The sequence below is a fragment of the Ursus americanus genome, chromosome 2, assembly GCF_024610735.1.
Source record: "Ursus americanus isolate L20-20 chromosome 2, mUrsAme1.1.p, whole genome shotgun sequence".
NCBI lineage: Eukaryota > Metazoa > Chordata > Mammalia > Carnivora > Ursidae > Ursus > Ursus americanus.
In genome coordinates this window covers 6,776,737-6,795,255 of record NC_142128.1, presented here as the reverse complement: position 1 = coordinate 6,795,255, position 18,519 = coordinate 6,776,737, and the positions used below count along the sequence as shown (strand labels likewise).

General features: G+C 42.1%; 1 protein-coding gene across 1 annotated transcript in view; it reads right to left on the bottom strand.

Annotated features, from left to right (window-relative positions):
* LOC123777328 (cytochrome P450 3A12-like) overlaps positions 1-10,528 on the bottom strand; it is a 41,615-nt gene extending 31,087 nt beyond the window's left edge. Inside the window, exons 1-4 of the mRNA XM_045773906.2 lie at positions 10,168-10,528; positions 6,357-6,450; positions 3,829-3,881; positions 1,469-1,568 (exon numbers count right to left, since the gene is read on the bottom strand). Of these exons, the coding sequence (XP_045629862.1) occupies positions 1,469-1,568; positions 3,829-3,881; positions 6,357-6,450; positions 10,168-10,238 (318 nt within the window). The 5' untranslated portion in view covers positions 10,239-10,528. The remainder of the gene's footprint in view (positions 1-1,468; positions 1,569-3,828; positions 3,882-6,356; positions 6,451-10,167) is intronic.
* Between the last annotated feature and the right edge of the window lie 7,991 nt (positions 10,529-18,519).

The window sequence follows — 18,519 nt, the reverse complement described above, 5'->3', positions numbered from 1 at the left end:
ACTTTTGATACCGGTACAAAACCAATTCAGTGGGGGAAGTATGGCCTTTTCACACATGGTGCTGGAGCAATTAGACATCCATAGTCCAAAAACAAAGATCTTTTTTTTTAATAATAACTTTTTATTATGTTATGTTAGTCACCATACAGTATATCCTTACTTTTTGATGTAGTGATCCATGATTCATTATTTGTGTATAACACCCAGTGCACCATGCAATACGTGCTCTCCTTACTACCCATCACCAGCCTATCCCAATCCCCCACCCCCCTCTCCTCTGAAGCCCTCAGTTTGTTTCCCAGAGTCCACAGTCTCTCATGGTTCATTCCCCCTTCTGTTTACCCCCCCTTTATTCTTCCCTTCCTTCTCCTACTGGTCTTCCTATTTCTTATGTTCCATACACGAGTGAAACCATATGATAATTGTCTTTCTCTGCTTGACTTATTTCACTTAGCATAATCTCCTCCAGTCCCATCCATGTTGCTGCAAATGTTGGGTAATCATTCTTTCTGATGGCTGAGTAATATTCCATCAAAAACAAAGATCTTTGACCTAAACTTCACACCTCACAAATAACAGGACTCTTAACTATAGGAAACAAACTGAGGGTTGCTGGAGGGAAGGTGGGTGGAGGGATGGGATAACTGGGTGACGGGCACTAAGGAGGGCACTTGATGTATTGAGCACTGGGTGTCATATGCAACTGATGAATCACTAAGCTCTACCTCTGAAACTAATAAAACACTACAATAATAACAATATGTTAATTGAATTTAAACATAAATAAAATTTTAAAAAATTATAACATAAAATGCATCATAGATTTACATGTAAAACCATATAAGATTTACATTATAAATGTAAAACACAGAAGTATGTAAGACAATATATTAAATATAAAACATAAGAGTAAATACTTGGAGAAAATCTTGGGACTTAGGGCTAGGTAAAGAGTCTTCAACTTGATGCCAAACTCAACCCATGACAGGAAAAAAGGATAAACTGACCTTATCAAAATTAAAAAAAAAAAACCAAAAACCTTTGCTCTGCTGAAGACCCTGAGACAATGAAGAGACAAGCTACACACCCTGCCTATAAAAGATTAGTAAGAGAGAGACTTTTGGTGATGGAAGAGCTCTCTAATGTGACTGGGGTGGTGGATACACAAATCTACATGTCAGATAAATATTCAGAGAGCAACACACACACACACACACACACACACACACACACGTAAGTGCACATAAAACTGTTGAAATCTGAATAAGCTCTATGGATAGAACCAATGTCAGTTTCCATTTCCATACTGTATTATAGTTATGCAGGATATTACCGTAGGGGAAACAGCCTGAAGGCCACAGGACATGGGACCTCCCAAGACGACTTCCTATGAATCTATAATTATTTCAAAATAAAGCTTTATAAATAAATAAATAAATCTGTGAATTAAAACTAAACCGATGCCTACCCGCCGGTTTGTGAAGACAGAGTAACATTCTTTCACTAGTACTGTTCTGATCATCTCTGGATCCGTGATAGCCAATACAGGCTGTCGCCCATCATAAAACCTGTGTGGGGAAAACAGAGCCGATTACATTTAACAGGACAGTTTGTGTAGCTGCAGCCACGCCTGGAAGTCCAGACTTGTATCTTGACATTACATAATCCAAACTCTGACATCATGATTAGAAATAACATTAGAACATTTGTTAACTCTAGTACATGGGTATTTCTGGGACCATTCACCATAATTTTTTGCATGTTTAGAATATGTCAAATATCTTAGAAGTATTTCAAACATTTCAAATAATTTATATATATTATCCAAAAGATAGTTGGGTTAGTAAATAACTGAAGGCAAGTAAATTATCTAGGAAGAAAAATTATTGAGAGAGTCTACCCGTCAGACAAGAAAAACTGTAATTTTAAAGAAATATCAAACACATGGAAGATATGATAGAATATTAGATGAAAATTGTAGATACACTGAATACAAATATGTAAGATTTATCTGCAAATGACAAAATCCTGGAATGCTCAAAAAGTGATGGTAGGATTATGAATGATTTCTTTGCCCTATTTTCTAAAATTCCTTCCTAGTTTATAACGTTGTTTTTTTTATAATAATATTTTTTATGATGTTAGTCACCATACAGTACATCCCCGGTTTTTGATATAAAGTTCGATGATTCATTAGTTGCGCATAACACCCAGTGCACCATGCAATACGTGCCCTCCTTACTACCCATCACCGGTCTATCCCATTCCCCCACCCCCCTCCCCTCTGAAGCCCTCAGTTTGTTTCTCATAGTCCATAGTATCTCATGCTTCATTCCCCCTTCTGATTACCCCCCTTTCTTTATCCCTTTCTTCTCCTACTGATCTTCCGACTTCTTATGTTCCATAGATGAGAGAAAGAAAATATTATTTTAACTATTAAAGAGAGGTCCTTGGTAACATCAAAGTCAGAAAAATTTGAAACAAAAGGACAAAGAGAATAAAGAAATAGAGAAGACATGCATAATTCATTTTCAAAATATTTTCTTTTTATTACTTGTATTTTTCTTGTATGCGGGTCCCAAGTGTGAGTCCCTTGGGCTCTATGTAGGTGACATCCTGGAGCAGCAGGGCAAGCCCACTTTTGACACATGTCTCACACAAAGCTGACTCTTTCTGTATGATCCATCCCTATCTAGCCTGACCTCCTGACTGTCAATATGCCTGTGAAAGGCAAGGGGCAATGGGCATGAGGTTTATTTTAAGCTTAATTACACCATCCTCCGGCATTTTGTTTTCCAGTATAAATCATTTGCATTTGCCAGAACAAAATGGAAGATTTTCCATAAGTCCCCTATTCTTTCTTTGATGTCACAGAGGACTTTCAAATGGCTTTGTGATCACATCTAAAAATGACTGAGAACCACTGTACTAAATACTGCCCATGTCCGAAAAGTAGAGACCTGTGTTCTTTCTATGCCATCATGTTGCTTATGGGCCACGCCAACTCAGCAGGACCCTGTGGTGCCTGAGGACTTGATGAAAGAAGATAAAGAGATGCACGAAGGTACAACGCGGGCTGTAAGCATCCCAGCACCACCCTACACCTCCCCCTCTACGTCACCAAACCTCCAGCCACTCTGAATGGGGGCATCCACTGCAAGCAGCAGAGGCCACTCTACAAAATCACCAAGTCTATCAGCGCACCAAGAAGCACCGCGGTTTAGAAATATTCGACATCTCTTCAAGTCTGTAAAGAAACACTTGTATACGCCTGCACTGAAAGACTAGACTTGGCCTCATATAAAAAACAAAACAAACTTCACACTTGCAGAGAAAGAAAAAACTGAGCAGAAATGGCTTCCCATTCTGTCTACTGACATCCCCACAGCCCACCTTTAAAAAGGACATATTTAATCCAAAATTTAAATAAGGGATCTCTGGCTTTTAACGAAAAGTGAATCCTGTGGGCAAGAGGTAATAAGATGCACTTATGGCCACATATTAGAAAGGGTTGAAATAATGTATTTTTGCATTTAAAGGGGACATAAGGAGGGAAATGGAGAAGAGGGTAATCACAAGACAGGGTAGAAAGCGATGCTAGGAGTCCCTGGTCACCAATGTTTGGAGATCACTGATGATCTGCAGCTCTCCAGGCCCGATCACATTTAGATCCGTACACCTGGTGATACATGGGATCCCAGGAAGAAGAGAGTCCAGAAGCTTTACTACAGTGGGCTTCATCCCAAGGGGCTCTCGACTGAGACTGTCTCCGTGGCTGGGAGCCTCAGCATAACCGGCCTATCCAATGGAAGTTTCTGGAATACTCACCCCCAAAATCTTCCATATTTCTTAAAACATTTCTTGTCAATATTCCAAAAGCCCTGCAAGAAGAAACAAAACACATTACTAATCTAAATGTACTGAGCTGTACATTTACTGGGGACAAAAATAACTCAGATCTCATTAAATGTGGCTTACTACCTCTCGCTGGCAGTTAGAGGGAAGTTCTTGCTTACAGGCATCTCATCGGAAAGGAGAGAAAGTAGAAGAGATATTGAAACAGATAATTTCAAGTCCCTCTTGAATTCTCTCCAAGTATTATAGATACTAAACATCTTACCCTGCTTGTGAGGACTGCATAACCCCTTTCTTTCTGACATGTTTGGCTTGTGCTGTCTCTAAATCTCAGAACCCTCTGAATTATTACCTCCACGGCCATGTGGGAAAACTGGAGCTGAGGGAAAGTCAGCGTGGCCTGCACACTCTGAACCCCCCATTACCACCTGCTCGTTGATCTCATGAGCTCTACTAGAATTCCAGGGGATTTAGGAAATTAAAGACACCAGGGATCTCTTTCAGTCTAGCAGATTTACAGAAGTCTGAGACACGTTTCTTAAGTGAGAAAAGTGAGTGATGAATGAATGAATGAATGAATGAATGACAAGGTGGACTCGCCTTCCAGTCGTCCACCTCAACACGGAAAAGAGGGGATGGTGCCACCACTCCACAAAGGACAGAGCAAGTTAACACACTTCCTCGTGTCCACAACAGCCAAACTGTGGAAGGAACTGAGATGCCCTTCAACACATGAATGGATAAAAAAAAGATGTGGTTCATATATACAATGGAATATTCCTCAGCCACCAGAAAGCATCAATACCCACCATTTGCATCGACATGGATGAACTGGAGGGGATTATGCTGAGTGAAATAAGTCAAGCAAATAAAGACAATTATCATATGGTTTCACTCATATGTGGAACATAAGGAATAGCGTGGAGGACCACAGGGAAGGGAGGGAAAACTGAATGGGAAGAAATTAGAGAGGGAGAGAAACGATGAGAGACTCTGGACTCCGGGAACCAAACTGAGGGTCACAGAAGGGAGGGGGGTGGGGGGATGGGGTAACTGGGTGATGGGTATTGAGGAGGGCACATGTGATGAGCACTGGGTGTTATATGCAACTAATGAATCACTGAATGCTACATCAAAAACTAATGATGTACTATATGTTGGCCAACTGAATGTAATAACAAAAAAATAATAATAAAACTAAATAAAAATAAATAAATAAAACACTTGCTCTGTGTTTTCACTGTCACTTAAAAGAAAAACAACAAAACCTCCTGTTGCTAAGTTTTGCTGTGATATTTGATGTTTTAGCTACACAAAGGAAGGTCTCAGAAATGTAGGTCTTGGGCGCGTTACTAAGTAGCTGATCTGGGAAAAGTGGAAAGGAAATTGTTGTTTTGGAGGGAAAAGGTCCAGGAGTTCTTAGGCAGTACTGGGCAAGCAAGCCTCAGCAGGGAGCAGTGGGATCTGAGAAACAAGCCTCAGGTCTGGGGGAAAGGAACTCCACAGCAGAGAGCAGCCTGCATGTGAGACTGCCTGCTGGCCTTCCGGACGTGAGCTCCTAACCTTCTGTTCAGAGGCCCAGCCTTGGGTGAGGTATCAGACCTGGACTAGCCACAAAGCCTACACCAACGTTCGGTTTGTGTGTCAGATAGTACATTCCACTGAGTTACATTAACTTCTTAATAATTTCATCAAAGTGTCTCTTTTCTAGTGGTTTTATATGAGCAGTTCTATTTTTGTGTGCAAAACACACACACACACACACACACACACCTTGTTCAAAAGTTAAAATCTGAAGTCAACAGACAAGCACCATCTACTCTCAGTTATACTCCCTCCCTGCTCAACTCACCCAGCAGATGCCTCCTTTGAAGATAGAAAAGTAGAGTAGAGAGCTCCGGTTCAACGGCGCAAATCCCAAAAGATGTCACAGGTGACAAAGAAAGACTTAGAGCCATGGAAATAACTGCAGGGGGTCGGTCAGTTCTTGAGGGAATTCAAGTACGTACAAATTCCCAAAAAATGAATCTTGGGCTGCCCAATAATCTGAAGTTCCAGAGCTATCCAGAAAATGAAAAAGCTATCTAGAGATTGTGCTATGAAGTTAAAAGTCTGACTCAAGGGTACACAGCTTAATGGACCACTAGCGTGGACCCCCTTGATGCTCTTCTCCTAATATCAAATACGATGATGCTTTCCTGGGAATCTGCACCTTCCAGAAACAAAAGCCTCTTCAGGACCCTCACAAGCTAGAACATCAAGTCCTGTGCTGAATCAGTCAGAGAGCTGGGCTGCCTGCTGAGGCAAACCCCTGAGGCTCCTAACAGCAGACAAGAGAGCCCTGGGGTAGACCTGGCCATGTGCTGGGTGGGGCCTGTGTCACCATTTCTGCAAAGTCTGGAACCTAAGCACCTCCTCCTGAGAAGGAGCATATTCACTATGGAATTAAGCTGGGATTAGCAAATATAAGATGCAAAAGAGGGAGCTCAAACAACACTTACCTTACGGTAGTCCAGAATATTTCCCACGAAAGGCAGAGGTGTTGGCCCAGGAATTCCCAGCTTCTTAAAAAGTCCATGTGTGGAGGTCCCGTATCTATAAAGTGAAAGAGAAAGCCAGGTCACAGGGATGGTGGGATAGGTGCTGGGGCTGGTCAGTCACTGATGCAGAAGGGGAACAGGCAAGGGGGGGGGGTAACATGTAGGCAAGAAATAATAGCAGCAATTTCAACGGCAATAATTACATTCACTCATCATCTGCTTTACCACCTCCACTGTGAGGCCCACAAAAAGTAAGGATGATTAGCTAAGAGCAGCAAAAAATGTCATGGTCTCAATCCTAGAACGAATACCTGAGAAATGTATCCACACTTGAGAGCACCTGAAAATTTCATGCCAATTTCTTCCAGGAAATTCACTCATGCCTATTTAGTAAATGACTCTTCATGATTTTGGAGATTCTCATTCTAGGTGGAAAGGGGAAAAATTCTTTCTCTCCTCCAATGATGAGATTTTGCTTAATTGTACCCACTCAATAGCTGAGGGTTATTGAGAGCCTACCATGAAAATGTTCTTACAGTGTCCTCAGAGGTTTTCCTTCCTTGTAGGCCCTGTCGCTGTTTGGGATCTGGTCCTTCTTAAATCTATCTTCATACAGAGGCTCTGAGCAACCACAATACTGTGTCCAAGGCTCCACTAGCTCATAGAAAAGTGAGTTGCTTTCAGCTCCACCTGTCTCTGTTGTCAGGCACTCTGGTTCTCTCGAGCTGCAGAGCAGGGGGACTGACCCACATGTCCCCTTAACGGTACCATATTAAGGAATCGGTGACTAAACAATCCATTTCCAGACCACTCTTCCCTGTGGGACATCTGTTCTTCCAACCTGTGATACTCATGTGCTCAACACACTGCCAGGCACACTCACTGTTTTCAAGATGGTCACTCAGAAAGCTGTCAGGTTATTGACGCTGTGCATCAACTGTCTCAGGAACCCATTATGGATGGTGCCCCCTATGACAGAACTGCCTGTAATTCATCTTTCATGAGATTAATGAGGAATCTCACAACTTGGTGTTCTGGATCTTTGCAAGCCGTCCTCTTGGGTGTTTCTGAGAGATGGTGAGTGGAGGAAGAAGAGAGGCTGAGGGAAACGCTGCCCAAAACCATTTTAACCGTGAACCTGCCAGGTCTACAAGACTAACCCCAGAGTGGCAAATTAGGAAAGTATGGTGGGAAAGGAGGCTAGGTAGAAATGGTTCAACAAGCCCTGTAGGTGCTTTCAGCTAACAGATAGGGGGCCTTCCAAAGTTCAGATACCTCCAATTGACAGCAGAGTACGTGCTGCAAAACATAAAATGAGTAAAAATGTTCCACAGAGTTGAATTAAGACTTTGTTTCCTCCTTTTTGGAGGTTAGCCTTTTGGCGGTACAGGTTCCAAATATTCTGCAGAAATCCAGCAAATCTTATATTATGTGATCAAATAAACCCACAGAATTGCATGAAAGGACATGTGCTTGAGGGACCAGCAGAGGGACCACAGCCGGGCCCCGTTGGGTGTTTGGTACTTCCTCCAAAACAGTTCATGGATGCATATGCACCAACGGCCAGAAGTAGGAGTGGCCTCAGTCCCACTTCCGTTCCTTTTTTCCATCACCACCACAACAAACCGATTTCTGCTTCTGAACGTTCAATGTGCTCCATGAACTCCCAAGTGAGGCCAAGCAAGTGAGTAAACGTGTCAGCAACACTGGTGCCAAGGAAAGATCTGGTTTAGAGTCTAAACTCACATGGCTCCGTAAGAAGGCAGAGCGTGGGCTGGTTGAATTTTTCTGATTCTTTCCAGCTTCCCTCTTCTTGGTAGAGTCATGCTGCTGTTAGTACAACTGAAGGGGCTAACAATGAAGCCACTCATTTTTACTGCCTTTACATTGTGTTGCACGCAGAGGGCACCGCCTACAGCTACTGACTCTTGGCTACACCAGCGTCTTCTCGGTCTACACGATTGTTTGCCTGGTGGGGACAGTATCCAGTGACAGCCCCACTGCTGGACAGACCACGCAATGTGATTTACACAGTGGTCCTGTCCCCGGCTTCTAGCAGATGAGATACTAACGCTGCAGTCCCGTGATGACCTCCTTGGGACCAGGATCAAGGAGTTTCTCTGGGAGGTCTGCTCTGAGGGAGGAACAGTCTCCCACTCCATCCCCGAGTCCTATCTGGATGCCTCTCACATCAGTACTGCCTCAGTCTCACTACGTGCCTGTGCTGAGAGGTTAAAATAACCTGCTGGACCCATGTATTTAAAAATATACAATCTATATCATAGAAGGATGCATGTAGACACTAAATTAATATTCTCAACATTATTCTAGAAGGCTGAGGTTATCCATGTACCGTTACTGTCAAAAAGGCCGACAGCCCTCTTTTATCCTTCGGAAGAACATGCTGGAAATAGTCTTATCTCAGCAAAAAATCTACTATTAAAAACAATGAAATTAAACCACATCAATTAATCTTAAATGTCATCACACAAAAACTATGTTTCCACAATACCTGTCATTCCAACTTCTAACCTCCTGAACTGTAAGAGAATAAATCAGTGTTGTTGTTGTTGTTGCTTTTAAAAGACTCTTAATTAATATAATAGGGGAAGATAAGGAGAGAAAACTGTGATGGGCAGTAAATCTTAAAATGTGTATTGTTAAACCCAAATAAACAATGTTAGATTTTACGGGGAAAAAAATGAAAATGAGTTTTCCATATTCTATGTTCATGTCCTCATGATTTCTTAAAGAAAGTGAAATTGACACAGAAGTTAAATGTGATGGAGGGTCCATCCCTACCTCTGCTGTGAAACTAAGTCCTTTCCCATCCTGCTCCATGATGCCGGGAATCCCACCACTGAAAGGAATTCCTCTGCTAGATGTTTTAATTCCTCCTCCTGTACTGTCACATAAAGGGAAAAACGATACTTAAAATCCACGTCGGCTTTCAGGGTCTGCCTTTGCAGGCTCCTAGCAGATTTCGTATTGGGGGGTAGGGGAAGAAATCCCTTACTGACGCTAACCATCACAGAGACTGGGAGGAAAAGGTGAAATGAATAAAATCTGAAGCTTTCTGCCAAGTCTCCTCAGTTTGAAAGATGCTCACTTAAGGGTAAGGTGTTCTGCATATTACAGGGTGGGGGATGGCCCGGACAGGGGCGCAGAAAAGAGGGAAGAGCCAGTCAGAACAGGAAGATGAGGCATCTCCAGCCCCCTTGGAAGTCTGGGTGCACCAGGTGTCTTGTGTACATGGGAACTGGCCGTGGAAGGAGGGGAGCAGGACCACTTGAGTAACACAGGCTCAATCCTTCTACACGTCTCCTGCAGCAGATGCAGACCAGAAAGTGAACATAATGAGACAAAGACGCAACCCAGTCCCTCAGCTACTAGAATCCCCATGGCTTGGGAAGGTGGTGAGGACCCCAGAGCACCGAGGCCTGTTGATTTTACTCTGCCTCTGCTGAATTCTGCTTGATTAGTCTAGGTCCCAGGTGGTGGCAATCAGATCATTCCTAGGAGCAAATAATGTCACTCAATCCTGCTAGCTACAGAAAAGGGACTGGAGGATGGAGTTACTTCTTCGGCAGATCTGGTGAGGTCAATAACAACCCTTTACGTGTTCCTAGCGTGTTTGAAGCACCCAACACTTAAGCAACGTCCCCTCTGTTAACTCTTTTGATCCTCAAAACAGACAAGGAAAAGGGGGTGGGTGCTGATTAGCAACCCAAGTCCAGGGTTCCAGAGGCAATGAGTCTGAACAGTTACTCACAGATAGAGGAGCACCAGGCTGGTAGCCAGGAGGAGCCAGGTTTCCGTGGAAAAGCTTGGAATCAGGTCCATGGCCACTTTCTCCCTGTGAATCTCCTCTACTGTTGTTCAGCAGTGTGTGCTGGTCCTTGCTGGCCTGTGTGGGCGGAGCTTCCCTTCCCACCAGTGGTGATTCAGTGAGGCTGGGATGTATATACAGAAAAGGGGGTGGGGGGCGCCTGGGTGGCTCAGTCATTAAGCGTCTGCCTTTTGCTCAGGGCCTGATCCCAGGGTCCTGGGATCGAGCCCTGCATTGGGCTCCCTGCTCTGTGGGGAGCCTGCTTCTTCCTCTCCCACTCCCCCTGCTTGTGTTCCCTCTCTCGCTGGCTGTCTCTCTCTCTGTCAAATAAATAAATAAAAAATCTTTAAAAAAGAAAAGAAAAGGAAAGGGGGTGGGGCTGGACTGCAGTCACTAGCAGGTGCCCCCCAGCCAGGAATGCTGGCAAAACATTGTGGACACTCCCAGATGGACCTTTGAGTTCATATTCTGTCCAAAATCAATAAACAACTCGGTCGGTGTTATCGGTAATCTCAAAGGTTACAGAACCTCAGGTAAACTCACTTTCCTCAAGTCTCTAAGTTGCCCTTGTCACCATGGCTGCCTCTATCTTTAAATACGTGAAATCCTTCAAACAAGCTCGGTCTGCACGTCTTTACCCATGAAGCTTCCTCTGCCTAGAAATGCCCCCTGTGCCCCTTAGAAGGAACCTACTCATCCTTCAAACTGAGCTCTGACAGAATCCCCTGTGTTAGGGTCTTCCCTCACCAGCCTCCTTGAACACCTATAACCAACCACTTCCTCCTCTGGGAAATTTCTGTCCCCCCAGCACTAGTTCTATTATTGTCCTCTCCACCCTCTAGCCCCATTGTTGGTCTCCACACCTATTAGCCTGAGATAGAGAGCTTCTCCAGGGTGCAGTCTGAGTACTTGTCAACATTCTGTTCCTAGTCCCTAGCAATGCGCTGTATCCTCAGTGGGCATCCAGCAAGTTTAGTGCATTTGACTTTTGGAAGTGAAATTGCTGGGCTTCTTGTGTGCCCTTTCCGTGGAACTTTTGGACCATGCCACATACCCGCCTCTGACCCGCGTTCTGTGTCTGCATGCCCTGAGAAACTGTGGATTATGTAGCATACCTCTGTAATCTCTGGGACGACGGAGATATTAAGAGAGAAGTAGCTCTATGCTTGAGGAGCAACAGTGGAAAGACAGGAAGCTGGTATAAGCAAACACCAAGTGAGATTGAAGTCTTCTGTGCTCTGCAATACTGATATTCAATGTTTGCCTGTCCCTGACAAGGGTAACTACGTAGATAGTGAGACCCAGGCTACACAGCAAACTGGTTAAAATTCTGTTCCTATCTACATAGCAACCTGCAGAGCAGCCTCGTCATGGATCTTCCACAAAGATCCACCTTATCTCAGAAGGGAAGACAGATGTTAATCAAGATGATACTAAGGGTATTGTTGGGCAGGGTCTCCCTCCCTATGTTCCCCAGCAGAGAGCTTACAGAGAATATGTGCAAACAAGGAAAGATGTGTGACATCTGATCATTGTTTTTGAGAGAGAGGGAGTGAGCATGAGTGGGGTGAGAGGCAGAGGGAGAGATTCTTGAAGCAGACTCCCTGCTGAGTTAAGAGCCCAATGTGTGGCTGGACTTCAGCCAAAACCAAGAGTCAGTTGCTCAACCCACTGAGCCATCCAGGCCGTCTCATCTGGTAATTCTTGACAACTTAATTCTGTCACCTAAACACAAAGCCTTTCTTATTTTACTTGAAACTAAGCCTCTATAGCAACTCATATGCTTTCATCCTTCTCTAATATGTAAACTTATCTATGATGATTTCATAAGTAAGCCTAATATGAGCATCTGCTGCTCTGTTCACCTCATGGCCTGCTCCAGCTGGTTGCAATCTATCCTGATAGGGATAGGCTCGTCATTACCGGGGACTAAAATGCAGCCAGCACTGAACCAATGCAAATGACCTGCCTGCAAAGGGACACAACAGAAGTGTGAGCTTTGTGCCCCATCCTTCCCCGGAAGGGAACACCTGATATGATGGGACTCACAACCTCAGAGTTGTACAGAATGTGTGAAGAAAGACACCGTGTGCCAGAAGAACACCTCGCACACCCCGTGGCTCTCATCTACTCCTTCCTGTACTATCCTCATCATGAAGTTTCCAAACTCTGCCCTAAATGCATGGGTTAAAAATATATCTAAGACACAGACATGATTCAGGTTGAAGACAGAGAAACTGACAGATAATTATAGTACAGCCAAGTGAAAGTAACTATGTGTCCTTCTCAACAGTGAACGATTTATCTGCTTTCTCAGTCTCCCTAACTATTGGTCAAAACTGAATCTCAAATAACATTCAGTGAAGCCTTAGGCTCAGATATCAGCGTAGGTGGACAGGTTGGCAGAAACTAATGATACAGGAGCTCTGGCTAATATTTCCACCCCTTATATGATGAATCCACATGACACCTCTTTTGGAAGCTGGGCCTGATTTCTACCAGCCAAGAGAACTGCTCACAGTAGGAGAGCCGGTATTGCTCTGGAATGATTTGTGCATTACATCCAAATTTCACAGGTCACTATCTTGAGTGTGCAAAAACGAAAGCAAAGTGTTTGTTTCTCCTCTCTCCAGTCCCCATTCTTCTCAGTAAGACCACAGTTGATGTTGCCAATTCTAGGTGGCATCTAAGTTATGGTGGCTAGACTCTATGGCTAGAGTGTGGGAATGGTGAGGAAAGTGAATGGTCCATGGACATTCCTGGCATTGGAGGAGGTGGGCACTTTTTCCATTGTCATTCGATACTGGTTGGGCTCTACACCTGCTGTTTTCAGACCATGCACCAAGCACTAAATATAAAATAGTCAAAATCCTTCCTGTGTGAACCTGACACGCTAAAGGGGAGAGAGACACTAAACAAGCCCTCAAATATTGAGCTATAAATCAAGACACCTGCTATAAAGTAATGGTACTGGTATATCTGGTGACTTTGCTCAGCCAGATACCTGACCCTTGGCAGGCCCTTTAGAAATGTTCACTCAATATGAACTCATGAAGAGTTCAACTCATGTCTATGAGAGGACAAGAGTTATAGAGTAACCCCAAATTATGCAACGTATTTTCTTTAGCAGGAAGAGGAGACATGAGTTCAAGATTTAGTTGAAATGTCGCTCTGAAGGTTACCTTTTTGTTTGTTCGACTGTTTGCTTTGATGTGCAGAAGCTTTTTATCTTGATGAAATCCCAATAGTTCATTTTTACTTTTGTTTCCCTTGCCTCCAGAGACATGTCTAGTAAGAAGTTGCTACGGCCCATGTCAAAGAGGTTGTTGCCTGTGTTCACGTCTAGGATTTTGATGACTTACTGTCTCACATTTAGGTCTTTCATCCATTTTGAAGGCAACCTTCAGAAGGGGAGAAGATATTTGCAAATCACATATCTGATAAAGGGTTAGTATCCAAACGCTAAAGAACTTATCAAACTTAACACCCCAAACCAAATAATCCAATTAAGAAATGGGCAGAAGATATGTATAGACATTTTTCCAAAGAAGACATACAGATGCCAAGAGACACATGAAAAGATGCTCAACATCACTCATCATCAGGGAAATACAAATCAAAACTACGATGAGATATCACCTCACACCTGTCAGAATGGCTAAAATTAACAACGTAGGAAACAACAGATGTTGGTGAGGTTGTGGAGAAAGGGGAACCCTCTAGAACAGTTGGTGGGAATGCAAACTGGTGCTGTTACTCTGGAAAATAGTATGGAGGTTCCTCAGAAAGTTAACAATGGGACTCCCTACAGTCCAGCAATTGCACTACTAGGTATTTACCAAAAGGAGGCAATATACTGATTTGATGGGACACATGCACCCTGATGTTTATAGCAGCATTATCAACAACAGCCAAATGATGGAAAGAGCCCAAATGTCCATCAAATGATGAATGGATAAAGAAGGAACATTACTTAGCCATAAAAGGAATGAAATCTTGCCATTTGCAATGATGTGAAAGGAGCTATAGTGTGTTATGCTAAGTGAAATAAGTCAATCAGAGAAAGACAAATACCATTATGATTTCACTCATATGTGGAACTTAAGAAAGAAAACAGATGAACACAGGGGGGAAAAGAGAGAGGCAAAACACAAAACAGACTCGTAACTATAGAGAACAAACTGATAGTTGCTGGAGGGGAGGTGGGCAGGGATGGGTTAAATGGGTGATGGGTATTAAGGAGGGTACTTGTGATGAGCAGTGGGGGTTATCTGTAAGTGATGAATCACTAAATTCTCCTCCTGAAACTAATATTATATTATATGTTAAGTAACTGGAATTTAAATAAGAACCTGAAAAAGAAAGAAACAGAATTAAACGACTGGGAGTTTGCTGGATATGGACTGTTTACTTTTTCCTTCTAGATTATATTTAACTGGCTCTTTTTACCCCCTGGTCTGTGAGGAGCCATTGAGCTCATAAATGTTTAGAGATTTCATTTCCTGGATTCTAACTGGAGCCTGCAGTGTCTGTCCAGCTGTGTAAACACAGGGTGGGGAGCAGGACCACCACACCTCACTTTTCCCCACCCCTGTAGGATCTAAAGCCCCACTAGGTTGCTATACCTCTTGTCCCCCTTCTCCTAGTGGGCAGAATTTGTCTCTAAGTAATTCACTAAGTAGAGTGCCTTGTAGGCCAAGAAATGCTAAACCCCAAAAGAACCAAAATATAGGAGAAAGGATGGGTCATCCTCTCCTTATCACCATAGTGTCTTTATAAAATTCAGTTGAGACTTCTAGATAGGGCTGGGACAAGAGAAGAGCGAGGAGTTCCACTTGACCACAAAATTGCCAAAAATCTCAGTAACCGGGGATGCAGCAAAAGCAGTCCTAAGAGGGAAGTATAGAGAAATATAGGCCTAGTTCAAGAAGCCAGAAAAATCTCAAATAAACAACCTAACCTCACACCGAAAGGAGCTAGAAAAAGAACAGCAAATGAAGCTTAAAGCCAGCAGAAGGAAGGAAATAATAAAGATTAGAGCAGGAATAAATGATACAGAAATTACAAAAGCCAATAGTACAGATCAGTGAAACCAGAAGCCGGTTCTTTGAAAAAATTAATAATATTGATAAACCTCTAGACAGACAGATGTATCAAAAAGAGAAAGGACCCAAATAAATAAAATCACAAATGAGAAGGGGGAAATAACCAACACTACAGCAATACAAACAATTATAAGAGAATAATATGAACATCTGTGCTCTTGCCACATTTTGGCTATTGTGGACATTGCTGCTATAAACACTGGGGCACAGGTGCCCCTTTGGATCACTACATTTGTATTCTTTGGGTAAATACCTAGCAGTGCAATACCTGGGTCACAGGGTAACTCTATTTTTAACTTTTTGAGAAATCTCCATCCTGTTCCTGATGTCCGTCAACAGATGAATGGGTAAAGAAGTGGGGTATACACACACACACACACACACACACACACACACACACACACAATGGGATATTACTCAGCCATCAAAAAATGAAATCTTACCATTTGCAATGACATGGATGGAACTAGAGGGTATTATGCTAAGCAAAATAAGTCAACCAGAGAAAGACAATTATCATACGATTTCATTCATATGCAGAATTTAAGAAACAAAACAGAGGATCATAGGGGAAGGGAAGGAAAAATAAAATAAGACAAAATCAGAGAGGGAGACAAACCATAAGAGACTCAACTATAGGAAGCAAACAGGGTTGCTGGAGGGGAGGTCGGTGGGGGGATGGTGTAACTAGGTGATGGGCATTAAGGAGGACACTTGATGTAATGAGCACTGGGTGTTATATGCAACTGATGAATCACTAAACTCTACCTCTGAAACTAATATTACACTACATGTTAATTAACTGAATTTAAATTTTAAATAGGAGAATATTATGAAAACCTATATGCCAACAAATTGGACAACCTGGAAGAAATGGATAAATTCCTAGCAGCATATAAACTACTGAAACTGAAATAGGAATAAACAGACAACTTGAACAGAACCATAACCAGCAAAGAAACTGAATAAGTAATCAAAAAACTCCCAACAAACCAAAATCCAGGGCCAAATGGCTTCACAGGCAAACCCTACCAAACCTTCAAAGAGGAGTTAATGTCTATTCTTCTCAAACTATTCCAAAGAATAGAAAAGAAAGGAAAACTTCCAAACTCATCCTATGAGGCCAGCATTCCCTGATACCAGCGCCAGATAAAGACTCCACCAAAAGAGAGAACTACAGGCCAATATCCCTAATGAATGTGGGTGCAAAAATTCTCAAAAAAATACTAGCAAACCAGATCCAGCAACACATTAAAAAAATCACTCACCACGATCAAGGGATTTATTCCTGGGTTGCAAGAAGATATTCACAAATCAATCAACATGATATATCACATCAATAAAAGAAAGGATAAGGACCATATGATCATTTCTATGGATGTAGACAAGCATTTGAAAAGTATAACATCCATTTGTAATAAACACTCTCAACAAAGTGGATTTAGAGGGAACATACCTCAACATAATAAAGGCCATACATGAAAAATCCACAGCTAATATCATCCTCAATGGGGAAACACTCTCACCAATGCTATTTAACATAGTACTGGAAGTCCTAGCCACAGAAATCAGACAATACAAAGAAATAAAAGGCATCCAAATCAACAAGGAAGAAATCAAACTTTCACTATTTCAGAAGATACGATACTCTATACAGAAAATCCAAAAGACTCCACCAAACAACTGCTAGAACTGATCAACGAATTCAGCAAGGCCGCAGGACACAAAATCAACATTCAGAAATCTGGTGCAGTTCTATACACCAATAATGAAGCAGCAGAAACAGAAATTAAGAAATCAATCCCATTTATAATCACACCCAAAATTATAAGATTTCTAAGAATAAACCTAATCAAAGAGGTGAAAGACCTGTACTCTGAAAACTATAAAACAGTGATGAAAGGAACGGAAGAGGACACAAAGAAATGGAAAGACATTCCATGCTCATGGATTGGAAGAACGAATATTGGTAAAATGTCTCTACTACCCAAAGCAACCTATACATTTAATGCAATCCCTATCCAAACACCAACAGCATTTTTCACAGAGGTGGAGCAGATAATCCCAAAATCCCAAAAGAAACCTAATGGCCAAAGCAACCTTGAAAAAGAAAAGCGAAGCTGGAGGCATCACAATTTCAGATATCAAAACATATTACAAAGCTGTAGTGATCAAAACAGTATGGTACTGGAACAAAAACAGACACATAGATGAATGGAACAGATCACAAAACCCAGATATGAACCCACAACTATATGGTCAATGAATCTTCAACAAAGTAGGAAAGAATACCAATGGGAAAAAGACAGTCTATTCCACAAATGCTTTTGGTTAAATGGGACAGCAATATGCAAAAGAATGAAACTGGACCACTTTCTTATACCACATACAAAAATAAATTCAAAATGTATTAAAGACCTAAATGTGAGACCTGAAACCATAAAAATCTTACTGGAGAACACAGGTAGTAACCTCTTTGACACTGGCCATAGCAACTTCTTTCTACATATGTTTCCTGAGGCAAGGGAAAGAAAACCAAAAATAAACTACTGGGACATTATCAAAATAAAAAGGTTTTGCACAGCAAAAGAAACAAACTGAAAGGCAACCTATGGAATGGGAGAAAGAGGGTATAATGCTAACTAAAATAAGTCAGAGAAAGACAAGTATCATATGACTTCACTCACATGTTGGATTTAAGAAATCAAACAAACCGAGGGCTTCACAGGGGAGGGGGGTGGGGGAATGGGATAGACTGGTGATGGGTAGTAAGGAGGGCACGTATTGCATGGTGCACTGGGTGTTATACGCAACTAATGAATCATCGAACTTTACATCAAAAACTAAGAATGTACTGTATGGTGAATAACATAATATAATAAAAATATTATTATGAAAAAAAAAAGAAAAAAAAGAAATCAAACAAGCAAAGGGGGGGGGGAGAGTTAAACCAAGAAACAGACCCTTACCTATAGAGAACAAACAGATGGTTACCAGAGGATATGGGGGTGGGTGGGACAGGTTAAAAAGGTGTTGGGATTAAGGGGCGCACATTATACTGTATGTTAACTAACTGGAGTTTATATAAAAACTTTTTAAAATAGGAGTAATTATATAATTACAAATGTTATTTGAACATATTATGTTAAAGAATCAATATTAATGCAAAGAAGTCAATAAGGGATAAAAT